This window comes from Canis lupus, chromosome 21 (assembly GCF_011100685.1).
Source record: "Canis lupus familiaris isolate Mischka breed German Shepherd chromosome 21, alternate assembly UU_Cfam_GSD_1.0, whole genome shotgun sequence".
NCBI classification, from domain to species: domain Eukaryota; kingdom Metazoa; phylum Chordata; class Mammalia; order Carnivora; family Canidae; genus Canis; species Canis lupus.
Window position 1 is genome coordinate 36,983,310 of NC_049242.1, and position 19,938 is coordinate 37,003,247.

Below are 19,938 nucleotides of genomic sequence, written 5' to 3' on the forward strand. Positions count from 1 at the left end.
AAATTTTAGGTTTGCCATTGAGAAGTTGGATGGTCTTGGGCAAATTTATTAACCTCATTTTTTTTTTTTTTCATTTGTCAATAGGACTCTAATACTATTCATAGACCTCCACCTTCAAATCTAGTCAAAGTTATCTCCAGAAAGTCCCTGGCAGGAATACCTGTCATCTATCTAATCATTCAAGGATTAGGTTCAAGTTTCATTTTCATCTACTCAAGTTGATACTGATTCCTTCTTTGAACTCTAATTTTACTACAACTCACTACCAGTTTGGTGCCCTGCTGTCCTCTAATTGTTCCCTATGTGGTATTAAAGCATTCCATGATGGTACACCAACAAATTTCTGAATCTCTCCTAAAATGAGTGCAGTACCTCAACAATACTTGTTAATTGTTAGTTTTTAAAACTTCCCAATTATTTTAATATCAACTTAAAAAAAACTTTTGGAGGGCAAATTGTAAATATTTTTAAAGTATCATCAGTGCATAAGAACAAGAGGTCTCTAAAAATAAGCTATTTTCCCTTAGGCAGAATTTCCATAAATGAGGTTAAAATAAGCTCAAAGGATTTCACGGTCTTTACACTAAAAACAAATAATGTATTGATATTTATTTTCTATTTCTCTTTAATATTTTTTACTTAACCAATATTGCTGCAGTCTACCTAAGGAGAGCACCAAAAAGTTACTGATGCTATAAATATCAGAAGAGCTATGTTTGTTATTTTTGAAATAAGAGGAATGAAAAAGTACTATTAGTTTTTATAAATTTTCTTCATTGTATGCATTTACCTTTTATAAAGCAAACAACAGCTTATTTTCACTTTGTCATCCCTTCATATGTAATGCAGTACTTTACGTTAGCAGAAAAGTATTAAGAACTAGGAAGAATAGGGATCCCTGGGTGGCGCAGCGGTTTAGCGCCTGCCTTTGGCCCAGGGCGCGATCCTGGAGACCCGGGATCGAATCCCACGTCGGGCTCCCGGTGCATGGAGCCTGCTTCTCCCTCTGCCTATGTCTCTGCCTCTCTCTCTCTCTCTCTCTCTCTCTCTCTCTCTCTCTGTGTGACTATCATAAATAAATAAAATTAAAAAAAAAAAAAGAACTAGGAAGAATAACATAAACAGTTCATCTGGAAAAATGCATACAACATAGCAGATAAAATTATCCTACACTTACACAGATAAAATTCTTTAATCTCAAAGACAAATTATCCATATAATAAAGCAGGATGGAAAAAAAGTACTAGAGCACCAGCTGAAGCACACATACATACCCACACACCCAAAAAATGAAATAAACCAAAACCACTCATACCATTGGTGTGCACTTATAAATTAATACATCAACTTAAGTTTTTCCTCACCACATTAAAATTCCGCAATAAAGATAGACATCTTGTCAGGAGATTTAAAAGGTACCAGTTAATCATATTTTCTAGGTATGGTATATAGTTTAAAAGTACCTGAAAAAGTACTTTATTTCTTTAAAATTACAAAAAGGATTTCAGTACCACATGTTTTTATTTTTTTAAGAAAAATGGTAACAGTTATCAATGAATAGAATTTTACATTCAAGTGAGTTAAATGTTTGATAATATCCCCTAAGTAAATATTTATAAAGTACAACGCTCTATGAAAACATGCTTACATACCTGTAGTATGTGAGGTTTATGAGCTGTCAATTAACACCTTAAAATATTAAATCATAAAGTGTCCTAAATGAGGGTTTCTTCATTAAGTCACACAGTACAAAATGAAAGCTTTACATACAATATAAAAATGGGCAGAAATTTTTTAGACTAATTTCATTTAATGCATCGAACTTTAAATGAACCAGAAGAGTCACTGCAAAAAGACTGATTTTCCCTTTAGTATCAAGATGACAACACAGTATGACATAGCTTATAAAGTACTATGTATAATCTATACACACAATGTACTTAGAACACAAAATAAATTCCGATTAGAGAGTTTTAAATACAAAGAACTAATCTGTCTTGCCAGAGTTCAGAGTCAAATTAATTATAGCATTTATTACTAAGGTTGACGAAGGAGATTTTAACATTACTGAGGAACAAACAAAAATTCAAATAAATACAGATATAAGAAGATTAAAAAAGAAGAAATGTTTCTGTAAAAGTTTTTTTAAGGAGAAATGCAAATATTCATTATTTTTTGTAAACCAGCCCCCATCCTGACAGGACTTGCCACAACCAGATGCAGTTTGATTCTTTATAAAAGTCCATTTTATCAGAGCTTTGATATATGAAATACATATTTTCTACCTACCTTGAATGTTTATAAAGTTTACGAGGTCTACTATGCAATTTCCGATCCCAATTCTCTGGATCACTGGAGTTACTGTCATAAGGATGAGGCCGTCCTGCCATCCCACTTCAAGCTTCCTCACACTACTGCTCTGAAAGCACATATGTAGCACCCATAACCTACATAAAAGAGTAGTGTTGACCTTTAAATCTATTCCACGCAGAATAAAATAGTCAAGAATTTTACATACTTTCTGAGTTACTGTGACATATTTTTAAAGTGATGAACAGGATTATAAAATACTAGACATACAAAATGCCACAAATGAGATTAATATAAACACCAGAAGTCTTTTTAGGTACTTTTCATTTGAGTCTCCTATTAAATCTGCAACCCCCTATGTAACAGTTTAATAGTATGCTATTTACATTTAATAAATATTCTTAATTGCCATCTGGATACCTCATGTTTCCAAATACTAATATCAAACCAAAAAAGGCAAAACAATTCCAGAGAATTATTATTTCAGACAGAATTTCACCTGCAATACATTTCTTAATTACTTAAAGTTTTAAGAGGCTTAATAAAGTATCTAGTATAATCAAATAATAAAGTTGTTATTTCTGTAACCAAGTTAAAAGACCCTGAATAGAAACTTAGTGTGGGCTCAAAAATAAAAGAATGTAACATCATGTTTCCTTACATTGTAGTCACCACAAAAATATTGTATTGATAGGATTCATATATTTCATGCCTTGTCCTATGAGACTTGTGACTGTTATTTCTACTACTCTCTTAAAATTATAAGAAAACTAACTTAACAATAGCTTTACAGAATACCTGAACTAAGTATTTTGAAGTATATTTCACTATCCAATTTAATCTTCACAATCTTCACAATCATTTTATAATCCCCATAAACAGAAAACAATCTCAGTAGTTCAGTTACTTTGCAAAAGGTTACAATGTTGGTAAATGGCAGGATTATAAAGAACAATGAGAATATATAATACAAAATGAAGTGTTGATCTTGAAAAATGCTCAGGCTGGAATATTTTATTTGGAAATGGTAGGTCAAATTTGACTTTTAGAGACTGCAAATACCAAAAGAAAAACCGAATAAGGTGAAACAATTAGAACAAAGTTCTATAATTTGGACCAGGGCCCAGGTTTCCTGACCCATTCCTGTATGCTTTCTATAGACTTTTCCAAAATGCATTCGATAGAGGGAAAGGAGGAGTTGTGCATAAAAGTCAAAAGGAATCCAGAACTGGGAAAATACTGTATCTTACTGAGTTTCATAAAAAAATTCCAGTAAGATTTCACAAAAAATGCTGAAGGTAAACTTATTAAAACTGTGAGTCTATCTCAGAGCTCAAAGAAAATAAATACTCCCATAAAAAATAAAAAGTAAAATAAAAATAAAAAGTAAAATAAATATTTCCATTTTAGAGAAATGCTATAATTTTCTTCATGGTTAATTAGTAATTTCTTTCCAAAAACAATTGAAAACCTTCAATAAGTGAGCACTTTAATAAATATGTAGGCAAATCAATGATCTATCAAAATAACAGAAAAGGGAGTACCTGACTGGATTAATTGGAAGAGTATGAGACTCTTGATCTTGGGGTCATGAGTTCGAGCCGCACACTGGGTATAGAGATTACTTAAGTAAACTTAAAAAAAAATAGAAAGGGGAAGGGGGAAAATTGTAAAATGGCTAATTCAAATTGCTCAGTAAATGCCAGTTTATTTGCTGAATGCTCCTGGAAAAGGAGACCTGTTTAAGGATCACCAAGTAATAAAAAAAAAAAAATTCAATCAGATATCAGATGAACATAAAAACTATAAAATTACTTTGAAAACAAAAAAATCTCAATGTCACTTCAGTTTTTAATTATAAAAATAAAAATGTACTTACTAAAAAAGAAATTATTTAAAACTTCAACTTGATATTATATCTAGTTATGTGTACTGAAGAGATGAGGCAAAGGAGAAGGATGAGAACGAACAAATAGGAAATAAAGAAGTAGAAAAAAGTGGTCAAAAAAAAAAGTGGTCACAGTGCAAGTGAGACACAAAAGGTAAAAAGAGTATTAAGAAAAGTTGATATAAAGTTAAAAAAGATATAGAGAGGCTTAGTAGGTTGTGTAGGATAGATTTAGAGCATTTTTTTCTTTATGTCATCCAGCAAGCTATTCCAGGCATTAATATTTCTTTACAAGAGCATTTTATCTCCTCCTAACCCTTAACTAAAAGACATACCCCTCTGAATATCCAAAGATGTCCACTGAAAGAAGAAGGATCCTAAACCATAGGAGGAAGTGACTACAAAAATACAATCACAAAAAAAATGCATAAGGTAAATTCAGATCCACATTTTCCAGCATTTTATAATGGGTAGCATGTATCTAGCAGAATGGAAATACCAATATGTCTTACTAATCAATCCTAATAAGCATGTATTTTACAGCTAGACACAAGAAAGTAAAGACTTTCAGATGAAAGCTATTAAAAAGGTCAACTGGAAAATCATATTTACAATTGTCAATAAAACTTGGGTATCACCATGTGAAAGATTTCTCCCCAGTCCTTACTCCCAATAGTCAGGGCTACAAACATGCTAAAAACAAGTGAAATTCAAGTTGAGTTATCTAGAAAAAAAATGTCTGTGTTTGCCTATATGTGCTCCTGTAGTTTCAAATGTTATCAATAAGCTACAGATAAAACTACAAATAGATAAAAGGCAAACGACACACACTATATACTATTTTGAAATGTCCAATAATCTTTCTTAATCTCTGCACCATAGTTGGTGACATTTTCTTTCATTCATTCATTCATTCATTCATTCATTCATTCATTCAAGCACTTATGGAACACCAAATACAATACACTGAGCTATTTATAAGATGCTAAAGCAAGTTGGGCATTGTCCTGTGCTCCAAAACTCACCTTATTAAGGGAAAAAAGCCTCAGTTAAAGGCTCCATATACCATTTACTCCTGTGTCTCTCTCCTACCTACATAGTTCTTGCACTATTACCCCAACTCTTCATGTCTATCAAAGCTTGGGTGTTCTTTAGGATTTCATTGTCATTTGCTGGGTCCAGGGAGACAGCAGACAAAAAAACACCATGAGGACCAAACCTTTGATAACACTGGGTTTTATATACTACCTATACTGTTTTTATTATCTCTGAGTTCTTCAATATCTCAAATTCAACAATGCCAGGCTCTATCTTGGCCTTCCATATCAGCTAGGGTCATCTCTACTACATCAGGAACCCTGAAGTCATCCTTGACTCCTCATTTCCCAACATCGTCTACTTCAAAACTTTGTTTTGATTCCTCTTCTCCCTTTTTATTGGTAAGGCTGCTGCCTTCATTAAAACCTTAACATCTATCTGGTTGACCTCTATACCAAACCAATCAGTCCATACTTTCTCCACCTTAATCAAAATTATCTTTCTAAAAAGGTGTAATGGCTCTCCGCTTCCTGATCTAAACTCCTTACCATGAAAAGTCCCTTTAAAATATGACTCTTGGGGTGCCTGAGTGGCTCAGTCGGTTGAGCTTGGTCTTGACCCTTCAGCTTGGGTCATGATCCTGCGGCCCTGTGTTGGGCTCACTGCTCAGTAGGAAGTCTGCTTCTCCCTTTCCCTCTGCCACTCTCCCTGTTTGTGTGTGCGTGCTCATGCACTCTCTCTTTCTCAAATAAATAAATAATCTTAAAAAAAATAACATGTGATTCTTGGCTCCCCAATGTCTAATTCATATAAGGCACACTAACTGTACAGATCTTGTAATCAAAAAAAAAAAAAAGATAATTACTGGACTACTGGAAACAAAGTTCTTAGAAAATAGGTTACAGTTCATTGCTATTTTGAGGCATGACAAAAATAATCCAAATTATAAATAATTTAGAAATAATCTGTAGAGGCTGGAACAACTGGGCCTATTGGCTAAGGACATGCATTCAGGAGACTGCCAAAAGTCAGCCAGGAAAAAGGCAATTGATTACTTCTATTTTCTTGGATATTACCATCTAAAAAGGGGTGGGTTGGGGAACAGAATCTTCAGGACTACAATAAATAAAGAGGTGGCTCTTGGGATACTATTTCCAGATAGTATTAATTAATGGCAACCATCCATAGAAGAGTTTAAAAAAAAAAAAAGGATAGTACATGGAAACTATATATTCTGTCTTTACTATGTATCAACGAGTTAGGAAGTTTAATTTTCTCCTATTTAAAGGTCGCAACAACCTGATACAGTCCTGTTGCATACGTCTAACAGAAAGCCCATGTTCTTTCCAATGTACCAACCTAGGTACACAGAAATTCATACGTTTGTTCCTATTGCCAGCACATTTTTTTTTTTTAATTTTAGCCATCTTGTGGCTTTATCCATCCTATTGAGATCTCACTCTAAATAAGGTCATTATATGAGAACTTTTCTAATAATGTGAAATTGTTTTTCTCTCTCAAACTTTGCAAACAAAGTAATTCAAGTGTGGTGATTACTAACTAGAGAGAAGACCTGATAAGTAAGAGGGAAAACAATGAACAAAATCACATAGTGATGCCAGGGCTAGGAGTCAAGGACTGCTTCAGCTGCACAGAAAGCCAAATATCCAGAAGATATTTTAACTACATCAAGAAGTGGAGAGGCTGGAGAAAGTGAATACTGCTACAGATGATTGTGAAAGAAAAACAAGAGGTGGAAGCAACTTTTGAAAAGAAACCACCTGCAAAGGCAGCCAAGTGAAATGATCATGTGAGCCCCTTGCAGATAACAACATTTATATCTGGATAAAATATTTTTTAAACTACTGTTTAAAAGCACTGGCACGGAACACCTGGGTGGCTCAGTGGTTGAGCGTCTGTCTTTGGCTCAGAGCGTGATCCTGGAGTCCTGGGGTCGAGTCCCAGATCAGGCTCCTTGCATGGAGCCTGCTTCTCCCTCTGCCTGTGTCTCTGCCTCTCTCTCCATGTCTCAAATAAATAAATAAATAAATAAATAAATAAATTCTAAAAATAAAAATAAAAAAATAATAAAAGCACTGGCAAATGTCTTAAAGCACAAAGCAGTGGAAGAGTGTATTCTGAAAGGGAATTGAATTGTGAGTTCAGATGGAAGTTTTTATGCTGAGTGCCCTCCCATCCTCTACAAATATGGTGAAGGAAACCAGAGAGCCATATAGCTCAAACTAGTAGAGAAAAGACTTCAGAGCTGGAAGTGCAGCTGGAAATTTAAGTCATACATACTGGGAATGAAAGAACCGCACAGAGGTATTGACCCAAAATCTCCACATAAGGTCTGCTTAGCTAAATTACACATGTAAGAAAGGGAGACCCCAGGTAGCCTCTGCAGTAGACTACAGAGGAATTTACCCTTGAAAGCTACAGGGCATAAGATCTAGGAGTTTGATGCTTTCTAAACTGAGTACATTCCCCAATCATACACAGCCCTAGCAGCAGCAGAAGTCTTACTGGCTTCAGGTGTCAGAGGACAGAAACCACCAGAGACGGAGGAGCTAGTAATTAAGAGGGAACACCCAGAAGTGGAGGAACCACAGAGAGGGTGAGCTCCAAAATCTGAATGTAATGTCAGCCCAAATATTTGGCTAACCACCAAATTACACAGGAGGGGGAAAACTCTCCTCCACCCACTCCCCAAGAGACTAAACTAAAAAATAAGGAGCTGGAAGAAGAACTGAGCACAGACTTCAGTGGGTACACACTGCTTGGGAAACAATGTTTGCAGACTGAGACCAGGCAAGTTAATGGACCACTAGAACAATAACAACAACAAAAAACAATGAATGCTCATAAGAGCATTACAATGCCCTGGTTTCAAAAAAAAAAAAAACTATGAGATACAGGGACACCTGGGTGGTTCAGTGGTTAAGTGTCCCAGGCTCCTGGGATTGAATGCCACATCAGGTTCCCTTGGCACTCTGCCTATGTCTCTGCCTCTGAGTCTCTTATGAATAAATAAAATCTTAAAAAAAAAATTTATGATATGCAAAAAAAAAAAAAAAAAAGTAAAAAGGCAATCAATAGAAAGTGACTCCAAATAGGCCCAGATGTAGATTTAGCAAATGATGACTTCACATATTATATGTAAGCAATTAAGGGAATATATTCAAAGAACTAAAATAAGAAGGTGGTTTTAATGAGTAACAGAAAGGGAATCTCAATAGAAAGGTGAAAACTATCAAAAAATGAAAAAACTCAGCTCTAGCTGAAAAGGACAATAACTTAAATGAAAACTTCAATTAAATGGGCACAACAGCAGACAAAATGAGAAAATAAAAAAGAAAACTTGAAAATAAGTTAGTAGAAATTATCCAACCCAAAGAATACAGAGAAATAAAGACTGAGGAACAAGTGAACGTATCTGTAGACACAAAAAAGGACAGCATAATTGAAGTTACTACTGATACATTCAACAAAATGGAATTTCAAAAGCGTTATGGTAAGCTAAAGAAGCCAGACTCAAAGGTCGCTTACAGATAATTCCATTTCCATAACATTCTCAGGGATATAGAAGCAGAATAGCCAGGGGTCCAGGGATTAGGGCTTGGGGAACTACACAGGGATAGCACAAGGTAAACTGGGGCGGGGGGGGGGGGGGGGGGGGGGGGGGATGGAACTATTCTATACCTGGATTGCAGTGCTGGTAGTTATGCAATTGCATGCCTTTGTCAAAATTTGTAAGACCTGGGGGCACCTTGAGTGGTTTAGTTGGTTAAGCATCTGACTCTTGATACCAAGTCAGGTCTTGATCTCAGGGTTGTGAGTTAAAAAAAAAAAAAAAAAACATAAGACCTATAAATCAACCAGAAAGAGAATTCTATTGGATTAAATTTACAATGAAATTTAAAAAGAAAAAAAAATCAGTTGAGATATTTATTAATACTTAACAATTATCAAATTGGCATGACTTTTTTTTAAGATTTATGTATTTGAGAGAAAGAGTGAGAGCAAGCAGGGGGAGGGGCAGGAGAGGGAGAAGCAGACTCCCCTGCTGAGCAGGGAATCAGACAGAGGGACTCCATCCCAGGACAGAGGAATCACGACCTGACCCAAAGCAGCCGCTTAATTGACAAAGCAACCCAGCTGCCCCCACCACCAGCATGACATATTTAAACCAATTTTTAATCAAAAAATGTAAGTCAAGGTGCCTGGAAGGCTCAGTTGGTTAAGTGTCTGCCTTCAGCTCAGGTGGTGATCCCAGAATCCTGGGATGGAGCCCAGCATCAGGCTCCCTGCTCAGCCTGGAGTCTGCTTCTCCCTGCTCCTGCTTGCATGCTCTCTCTCTCCTCTCTACTAAAGATAGATAAAATCTGTAAAACAAAGAAAAACCTGAATCCTATTGCCTCCATTACCATTGCAAGGATACTTAATAGCTATCTTCCCACAGCCATAAGTACACATAAACTTTTGAGAATGAAAACCGGTTGGAACTCTTCTACTTCTGTCAAAATAGTGACTAAGACAAAAAGGTTTTAGAATCAGATACAACATTGCATGACTTTGTATAAGCTCCAAGCCCTCAATTTCCTTAAATGAGAAGAAAATAACATAATTCTCATTACCATAATCTTATCAATTACCTATAATTGCCAATCAAATTGTTTTTAAAAATTGATGAGTCAGGAAACCTTATATAACATAGTGCCGCCCACCTGGGTGGCTCAGTGGTTGAGCATCTGCCTTCGGCTCAGGGCGTGATCTCAGGATCCAGGATCCAGTCCCATGTCGGGTTCCTTGCAGGAAGTCTGCTTCTCCCTCTGCCTGTGTCTCCACCTCTCTCTCTCTCTTTGTCTCTCATGAATAAATAAAATCTTTAAAAAAAATAATAACATAGTGCTGGGCACATTGCTTTCTCTAGCAGACTACTAAATGCAAAATTTGTATAATATTTCATGAACTCATTCATGACTTTCTATTTGCCTCTTGAGATCACAGAAGACAATGAGAATTCCTAGATAGTTGCTCAAGATTTACTGAGTACCTATAATGTGCTAGACGGCTGGAATAAAAAGATAAATATGGTATCATTCATGTCCTGGTGCCAAAAAAAAAAAAAAAAACCTCAAAACAATCACAGGAGCAGGGGATATATGAATGATTAGGGATAGTATTTCTACACATTTTGAATTTTCTTAATTTCTCCAGGAATTGATCCTTCCTATTCTACTTAATACCAAAAATACCTTAGATGGGGGTACCTAGCATCCATCTCTTGGTTTTAGCTCAGGTCATGATCTCAGGGTTGTGAGATCAAGCCCCTCGTAGGGCTGCAAGTGTGCTTAAGACTCTGTCTCTCCCTCTCCCTTTGCCCCCTTTCTCTTTTTTCTAATAAGAAAAAAATCCTTAGACTATGCAGGGTCATCAAAGAGCTATGTACTTTGGACACAATTGCTGATAAGTTTTAGAAGCTAAGTCGAAATCTTATGTGATTCCTATAGTGCTTAAATGAAAATACTTATTTCACTGTTAGCTTAAAAGTAAATTTTAATGTATGGAAAAAACAATCATCCTAGTTTCTAACCTCTGCAAAAATTCCTTCGGTTATTTTTATCATGATATTCTTGCCATATCCAAGCTTAAAATTTTTCTCTTTTGGAGAGAAAAACCTCCTTGCTACATAACAAATTACCACAAACCCAATGGCTAAAAAAAAAAAACAAAAACAAAAAACAAAAAAAAAACAATGGCTTACAACACATATATTTTCTCAGTTTCTGTTGGTCAGGAATCTGGCATAGTTTAGCTCGGTCCTCTGCAAGGCCACAATGAAGGTGTCAACCGTGACTAGATCTTCATATGGAGGCTCCACTAGAGAAGGATGCACTTCCAAGTTTACGGAGATTGTAATAATTTACTTCCTCACGGTTGCAGGATGCAAAACTAATTATGGAGATATAGCAAACATGCTAGCAAAATGAAGTTCTATGCAATGTAATTAGGGAACATCTCATTATCTTTAACATATTCTTTTGGTTAAAAGGAAATCACAAATTCTGCTCAGGCACAAGGGCAGATTACACAAAGGAATGAACACCAGCAAGTAGGGATGAGAGGAACTACCTGTATTGTCCAATACATTCTATGTATTACACTAAAACCTTAAGATCTGCTCAACCCTGGTTCTAATAATACATAGCACAATACTAACACAGACATACACACAAAATGCATAAATCTCTTTTCTCTCTTTGATTTCACAGATTTGTCACAGCAAAAACCTAGAACCAACCTAAATATTCATCAAAAACAAATTGGTTAAGGACACCCGGGTGGCTCAGTCAGTTAAGTGTTCAACTCTTGGTTTTAGCTCAGCTCATGATCTCATGGGTGGTAATATCGAGCCCAGTGCTCAGAAGGAGGCCTGCTTGCAGATTCTCCCCTCTGCCTCTCCCCACACACTCTCTCCCAGAAAAAAAATAAAAATAAAAAAATAAAGAAAAAAAACTCCAGGACAGCCCCAGTGGCGCAGGCCCGGGGCATGATCCCGGAGACCCTGGATCGAGTCCCATGTCAGGCTCTCTACATGGGGCCTGCTTCTCCCTCTGCCTGTGTCTCTGCCTCTCTCTCTCTGTCTCTATGAATAAATAAATAAAATCTTTAAAAAAAAGAAAAAAAACTCCAAAAAACTTGGTTAAAAATCTGCACAATATCACGCAATCAGTAAAAATGAGATAGATAATATGCACACTAATAAGGAAAATGTTCCAAGATATAGTTACACTAAAAAGCAAGATACAGATGTGTGTTATGTATTCCAAGATTTTTTTAAAATATATACACAAATGGGACACCTGGCTGGCTTAGTTGGTAGAGCATGCAACTCTTAATCTTGAGGTGTGAGTTCAAGCCCCATGTAGGCCACAGAGCTTACTTTAAAATATAAATAAAATGAGGGATGCCTGGGTGGCTCAGTGGTTGAGCATTTGCCTTCAGCTCAGGGTGTGATCCTGGAGTCCCGGAATCAAGTCCGGCATCGGGCTCCCTGCATGGAGCCTGCTTCTCTCTCTGCCTATGTCTCTGCCCCTTCTGTCTCTCATTAATAAATAAATAAAATCTTTTTAAAAAAATAAATAAAATGAAATAGATATGCAAACGTCCATGTGTGCATATGTTTTTAAAATGGCTATAAATACCACATAAAACTTATAACTGGTTGCCTCTGCAGAAAGGCCGGAATGAGAGACTTTTCATTGTATTCCTTATACTATTTGAATATAACACATGCTGTCTGCATAATGATAATAATGGAAGCGGGATCTACAATAAAGTATTTGGAAGTAGCACTGTTACAGAAATTTTCTTCCCTATTTAATTTTACTGCTTAAGTGTAGTTTTTTGTTTCTTACTGCTAATGAATACATATTGTAGAAGAGAAAAAAACATATTTTTCCTCTACTGTTCTAAGTTCTCAGCTGGGACCCCTGTAACAAAAGATTAACAGAAGAAAAGCATACAAATTTATTTAATAAGGTTTTACATGACCTGGGAACTTTCATAAGGAAATGAAAACCTCAAGAAATGATTAAACCTGAGTGTTCTTTTTTATTATTTGATGAAGAGTGGAAAGTTGTGGAAAGATGTAACAGGACAAAGAGTATGAGCTGAGTATAACAAACTAAGGGAAACTCAATAGCAAGACTTGTTCCTCAGATTCCTCTCTGTCCCTTCATCTTCAGAGCTAAGGATGCTCCTTCCCTCAGGGTAAAGGGAGGACACCTCTCATGAGGGTTTTTGACCTGCTTCAGAGGCAAGTCAGAAAGTCCATGCTGTATATGCTGATTCTCAAATTCCTTCAGCTTAAAGTATTCAATATGCCAAGGTGCCATATACTCAGGTAGCATGTCCTAAACACCATTACGCATTGGTAGAAGTTTCTTGCTACATGTCTCCCATTAAACTGTAAGATCCTTGAAGACAAGAACAAAGCATGATTCACATTATGTTCCCACAGCTTAGTATAACTTATATGTAAGCTTTTACAAAATGTTTTAATTAAATTTAAGATGAAAGAAACTGAAAGGCATTTCATTTTAACACAATCCACTAGGAGAGAAGTCCAAATTGTGAAGAAATCCAATTGTGAAGATTGTCTTAAAAAAGAATAGTATCATATAATTATATCCATGTTTTAGTTATGGTAAAGAGCACCAGTTATGTGAACCCCACCCTCAAATGTGCAAAAATTATAGCAATTCAATTTTGAATGCTAATACCTGCTATTAGGAAATATACACTAAGAAAGTGGAGTTAAAAAAGGGAAAGTATAAGAAACATCCTTGAAAACATTTTTAAGGCACCTGAGTGGCTCAGTCAGTTAAGCCTCTGCCTTGGCTCAGGTCATGATGGATCTCAGGGTCCTAGGAACAAGTCCCATATCCGGGTCCTACTCTGGGGAGTTTGCTTCTCCCCCCTCTCTGTGTTCTCCCTGCTTGTGCACTCTCTCTCGCTCTCTAATAAATAAATAAATCTTTAAAAAACTTTTAAAAATATTATCAAATGATCCTTAAATTTCCCCAAAATATTCCTCAAAGCTACCTGTCAATTTCACAGAAGCTCTTTCAATTGTCAAGGCTTGTCGTTTTCTGATTGGCTGAAGTTAAAGTAAGGCAAGTAAATAAAACTGAGAACTTTATTCAGGATATTTTTATACTAGATTATATCTGACAAAATTTTGTGTAACTAGTTCCATGATATCAAGTATAACTGATTTATGTTTTCATTCAAAATCCATTAAGTACTGAGCACATCTTCAGGCATTTTGCTAGAGATAACTCAGAGATTTAATAAGATTGCATGGAATTCTCATTAAAAGTTTAAAGGTACATTATCTATTTAAAGGGCTTCCTTATCTAATCCAACAAAATGTAAGACTTCCAAAGTCAACTCACAATCAGCCCTTGTTTTTATAGAAGTGACCCAGAGATAAAATCTCTGAGGTAACTAACTTTACAATTTTTACAGAATTTCTATTCAAATTTGCTGACTTATTATTCAAGATATTAACACTTTAAGAAATGTTTCATTTGTTTTTCCTCATCTTAAACAGATCAATGTTTGAAAATCTTTCCATATCTTACCCATTTTCTAATTAGCTGCATTACATGGATAGCACTGTAAAGCACTAGATGCTGTTTACTGTACCGAATTTTTAAATTTACTAAAAGACATGATTTTTTTTTTTAATATTCTAAAGAAATCTTAAGTTTTCGTTTTCTGTACCTACATCCCTTTTTCCTTTTCTTCTCTGACCAAATAATACTGCCTTCAAAACTGGAAAATTCTTAATTGAAACAAATCACCTTGGCATAAAATTTAATATAGGCAAATCTCCAGTAAGCTGATGAAGTGCCTAAATCAAAGGAGATTACATTCAACTCCTAAGAACCAGCATCCTTAAACAAAGTCAGACTCTTAAATAATGTTTTCTTTTTTCCTCCCTGACCCCTTTAAACAGAATTTTAATCAATTTTTTTCCTCCGTGAGACTTTTAAAATAAGTTACATATTTTCTTCAAATAAGCTTTAGTTATGTGCTGTTCCATTTTGCCCATTCATTATTCCCATTACTTTCTATTCCTTTCAAATTTTTGCTTGTTTATCTGCCACCAACTCAATAGGCTAGAAAAGGCCCTAAGTATGATTCAAGTTGTAGACTGCAGTGCTATCCAAAAGAACTTTGTATTATAATGAAAATGTTTTATTTCTACACTACTCAAAAAGCAGCCACTAACCATATGTGGCTAAACACCTGGAATATTCTGCAACTGAAGAAATTCTTAATTTTCCATTTTATTTACTCTAAATTTAAAGACCAGTATGTGTCTTATAACTACCATACATGCCAGCACAGTAAGAGGCAAAATTCAGCACCTTCCCCCTGAAAAAAAAAAAAAACGTTATTTTTCCTCTAAATGCTTCACTTTAAGGAATCTAAAATTTGCCTTGAGACAAAATACTTGCACACATACATACACACTATCTGTGTCTTAATATTACAGGTAGTGTTCAACTTTAATAAAGTAAAATTTATTTTCTTATATTCAGAGATTAAGGCTCATTTCAAAAACTAAAAGTCGGTTGTACTGGTATATGAATAGACAAACCAAAAGAACAGGATAAAACATCCAGAAATAGATGGAAATAACAAAACTTAAAAAATACCTTTTACTATATAAAGAACTCTTTAAAAAGAGAAACAAAAAAGACAGATTCTCCCTCCAAAATAGAGGATACACAGAAGACATGGGAAATTCTCACAAAAATAAAGGCAAATAGGGCAGCCCGGGTGGCCCAGTGGTTTAGCGCCGCCTTCAGCCCAGGGCCTGATCCAGGAGACCCAGGATCGAGTCCCACGTCGGGCTCCCTGCATGGAGCCTGCTTCTCCCTCTGCCTGTGTCTCTGCCGCACTCTCTCTCTCTGTGTCTCTCATTAATAAATAAAATCTTTTAAAAAATTTCTAAAAAAAATTAAAAATAAATAAAGGCAAATAGCCTTAAACCTATGAAAATATGTTCATTCTACCTCATAAGAGAAATGAAAGAATATACCCCAAATTTTGACCATATATTCTACTGGTGAGACTGGAGAAACAGATATTCTCTGCATTCTCATACACTGCTAATGAAAAACAAAATGATATAACCCCCTTGGAAAGGAATTTTACAATATCTAAATTATACAAATGTTTACCAGCCTCACTTCTAAGAATCTATCCAGAAGATACAACTCCACAAATACTAATCAAAATATTCACAGTAGACTTGTTTGTAATTGCTAAAGACTGAAAACAATCTGAATGTGCATCAACAAAGGCTAAATGAATAAAATGTGGTACATCTACACAATAAAAAAGAAGGGAGGGGCACCTGGGTGGCTCAGTTGGTTAAGCTCTTTATTTTGGCTGAGGTCATGAAATTGAGCCCTGCCTCATTGGTGGTGCCTGCTTAAGATTCTTTCTCTTTCCCTCTCCCTCTGCCGCCCCTGTGCACACTACCTTTAAAAAAAACAAAAAACAATAAGGGAGACCCCATGTATAATTATGGATCAGTATCCAAGATATATTGTTATGTAGGGAAAAAAAAAACAAGAACACGTAATACAGCTTGTTACCTTTTGTGAATAAATTAAATAAATATAACCATATATACATAAATACAAATATACACATATTTGTTTATTTTTGCAAAAAGAATTCTAATAAGATAAATAAGACACTAATAAAAATAGTTACCTACAGGAGCAGGATGGAAATGAAGTGAAAGCAATACAGCTGCAACAACACTTTTGAGTATCCATTTTATATAGTTTTGATACTTGAATCATGTATTTATATATTCTAAATAAATAACTAAAAAGCCTATAACTACCATGTTCTAAACTGCACGATTTAGTGTTTCTTTGGTTTTATTTAAATAAACAGTAGATGTACATTATAAATGTAATTGCAGATTTATAGCAATAAGGAGGACTGCCATGTCACTCAAATTCATTCATCTCTTCTTATTTAATACCTCCATCTAGAATAGTAAGTAATGACCAAAACAAATCAAAATGAAGAAAATGGTGAAGCCATCCTCCTTTGGGAAGTTTACCAGACTGGCGGTAGATTAAATACGTTTCAGCATTAAATGAACTCCAAAACATTTAGTGAGATTTTTCTTTTTTTCTTTTTTTTAAAGATTTATTTATTTATTTATTCAGAGAGAGCGAGAGAGAGGCAGAGACACAGGCAGAGGGAGAAGCAGGCTCCATGCAGGAAGCCCGACGTGGGACTTGATCCCGGGTCTCCAGGATCACACCCCGGGCTGCAGGCAGCGCTAAACCGCTGCGCCACCCGGGCTGCCCATTTAGTGAGGTTTTTAAAGTAGGATTGAGGCACAGGGTCTTCTAGATGCACCTAATTCAGGGAATCTTGAGTAATAAGTTGGAATTTCATATATATTATCTATACTAATCGACATATCAATCCTATAAGACACAAGAGGTAGCTTTTTTAAACAATGAGAAATTGGCTTAAACTTAAAGAGATTATGTTATTTGCCTAATGTCATATAACTAATAAATAAACCAAGACACAGATACGCATCTCTGTAGTCAAAATCAATTTTTTTTCCACCATACTATACTGTCTCTCAAATTTAATACACAACTCATCAAGATGCTATACCAGAAAATAAAAGTGCCGGTTGTAGCATTTCAAATCGATAAGAAATACATAGGTGGATTATAGACAGATTCAAGGTTAGACAGGTTCTACATAAATTAACTGCTTAACTATTTGAGGAGAACATCCCCTCCCGGGATGCCAGGGTGGCAGTGGTTGAGCATCTGCCTTCGGCTCAGGGCCTGATTCTGGAGACCCAGGATGGAGTCCCACATCGGGCTCCCTGCATGTAGCCTGCTTCTCCCTCTGCCTGTGTCTCTGCCTCACTCTGTGTGTCTTTCATGAATAAATAAATAAAATATTTAAAAAAAAAAAAAAAAAAGAACATCCTCTCCCTCTTCATGTTCTCTCTCCCAAATTCCACATTAAAAATTCCATAGTACAACATAAAACCATAAAAAATAAATTAAATAAATTAGTTAATTAATTAATTAAAAAAATAAAATAAAAAGGACAGCCCAGGTGGCTCAGCGGTTTAGCGCCGCCTTTAGCCCAGGGCCTGATTCTGGAGACTGGGGATCAAGTCTCACATCAGACTCCCTGCATGGAGTCTGCTTCTCCCTCGGCCTGTGTCTCTGCCTCTCTCTCTCTCTTTCTCTCTCTCTCTGCATCTCTCATGAATAAATAAAATCTTAAAACAAAACAAAAATCAAGGAGAAAATTTAAATTTAAGTGAATACTTATCTAGCTCTCAGAGGAAAGAAGGAATTTCTAAGCCTCAAATCAAAGAAAACACCATCAAGCCAAAGACTGCTAGTTTGAGAAACAGGAATGTGCTGCCAGCCAATTATGCTAATATTCTCAACAAAAACTACTGAAAATTTCATCAGGGATTAAAATTAGAACTATACACAGGCTTCAAGAAGCATTAGGTTAGGGACACCTGGGTGGCTCAGCGGATGGGTGTCTGCCTTTGGGTCAGGTCACGATCCCAGGGTCCTGGGATCGAGTCCTACATTGGGCTCCCCTCAAGCAGCCTGTTTCTCCCTCTGCCTATGTCTCTGCTTCTCTCTGTGCCTCTCATGAATGAATAAATAAAATCTTAAAAAAAAAAAAAAGCATTAGGTTAGACTATATAAAAATTCAAATAAAATAACAATGAAAAACTACAAAAAGTTTTACAATACAAATTAAAGAATTAAAACCTTAAATATATAATATTTACATATCCATATTAAAATATGTGAACACTACAAGCAAAGTTCATGGACTAGCAATTTATAAAGAGGATATGAGTGGGTGAAAAAGAAAAAATATTCAATCTCACTAGTAATATAAAAAAGCCACGTTAAATCTGAGATGTTTAACCTATCAAATTGTCAAAGGTTTGTTGGTTGGTTTTAATGATAATCAGTGATGGCTGAAGTACAGAGAAAATGGCTACTCAAGTTTGTGGGAATATAAACTATAAAACTCACAGGGTATCATATCACACACAAGAATCCCTACTTTTAAAAATTTTATCCTAACAAATAGTTTATCAGAGCATTTATGATGATAGAAGGAAAGGGAGAGAAAAGAGGAGGAAGGAAATGTTAATTTTTAAATCTATGCATCTATAATTCAAATTTTCTTTTAATTGTCTCAAAATAAAAATTTTAAGTCACTACAAACAGAACGATCCCAATTGTATGTGTGTGTGTGTGTGTGTGTGTGTGTGTGTGAGAGAGAGAGAGACAGAGAGAGAAAAAGAGAATGGATGGGGGTCCGGAGAGAGATAAGGGAGGGAGGGGATGGAAGCAATTATCACTGGGCCATGGTATTACAGTGTCATTTTCTTCCTTGCTCTTTGCTAAATATCTCAAATCGCATGCAATGCATTATACTTTTATAGCTGAAAAGAAATTACTCCAAAAAATATACTTTTATAAGTAATTTTCAAAGTACTCACTGTAAAACAATTTCAAAACCAACAAGTGTTCAAGACTACTGTTAAATATCATTCACTGATGAATGATAAATGAAAGCAATGATGGAAGATATCACTTTTCTTCTAAAATATGACACTTTCTCCTTTCTTATGTTTTGATTTCAAATAACTTAACAGCTATATACATATACATGTATATAAATAATGCATATGTACTGTCATACCAGTATTACATACATACTACATAAATACACAAACAAAACAGAAATGAAAAAGGGATTAAGTAAAAAATATATAAATGGAAGTTCTATTTATTCTTTCAAATGGCACAACAAATAAGTTTTCCATACACTCCCAGAAGTACATATGGCCCATTAAGGAGATGGCTGATATAAACCACTCAGAATCAGGAGACTTACAGATCTGTATTCTAGTCTCAGCTTTCCCCACTACCAGCCAATAACTTCTATTGAAATCAGAAAGAGGGTTAATTTGCTCTTCCAAAAATTAGAGTATTCGTGATTTAAAGTACTTTGAGTATTATGGTTTTAGAACTTCCACTACTTTCTAATAACTCGACATTCTTTTTCAAAGG

At 35.4% G+C, this 19,938-nt stretch overlaps 1 protein-coding gene across 4 annotated transcripts in view; it reads right to left on the reverse strand.

Annotated features, from left to right (window-relative positions):
• The window catches only part of BTBD10 (BTB domain containing 10), a 77,961-nt gene that overhangs the window by 51,668 nt on the left and 6,355 nt on the right, over window positions 1-19,938 (reverse strand). The window contains exons 1-2 of one of the 4 annotated variants that reach the window (XM_038569092.1): window positions 9,964-10,025; window positions 2,290-2,447 (exon numbers count right to left, since the gene is read on the reverse strand). The exons of 1 other annotated variant lie outside the window; for it this stretch is intronic. In XM_038569092.1, the coding sequence (XP_038425020.1) occupies window positions 2,290-2,390 (101 nt within the window). In that variant the 5' untranslated portion in view covers window positions 2,391-2,447; window positions 9,964-10,025. Of the gene's footprint in view, window positions 1-2,289; window positions 2,448-8,938; window positions 9,047-9,963; window positions 10,026-19,938 lie in introns of those variants that run through there. 2 more of the 4 variants (XM_038569093.1, XM_038569091.1) reach the window with 2 other exon arrangements.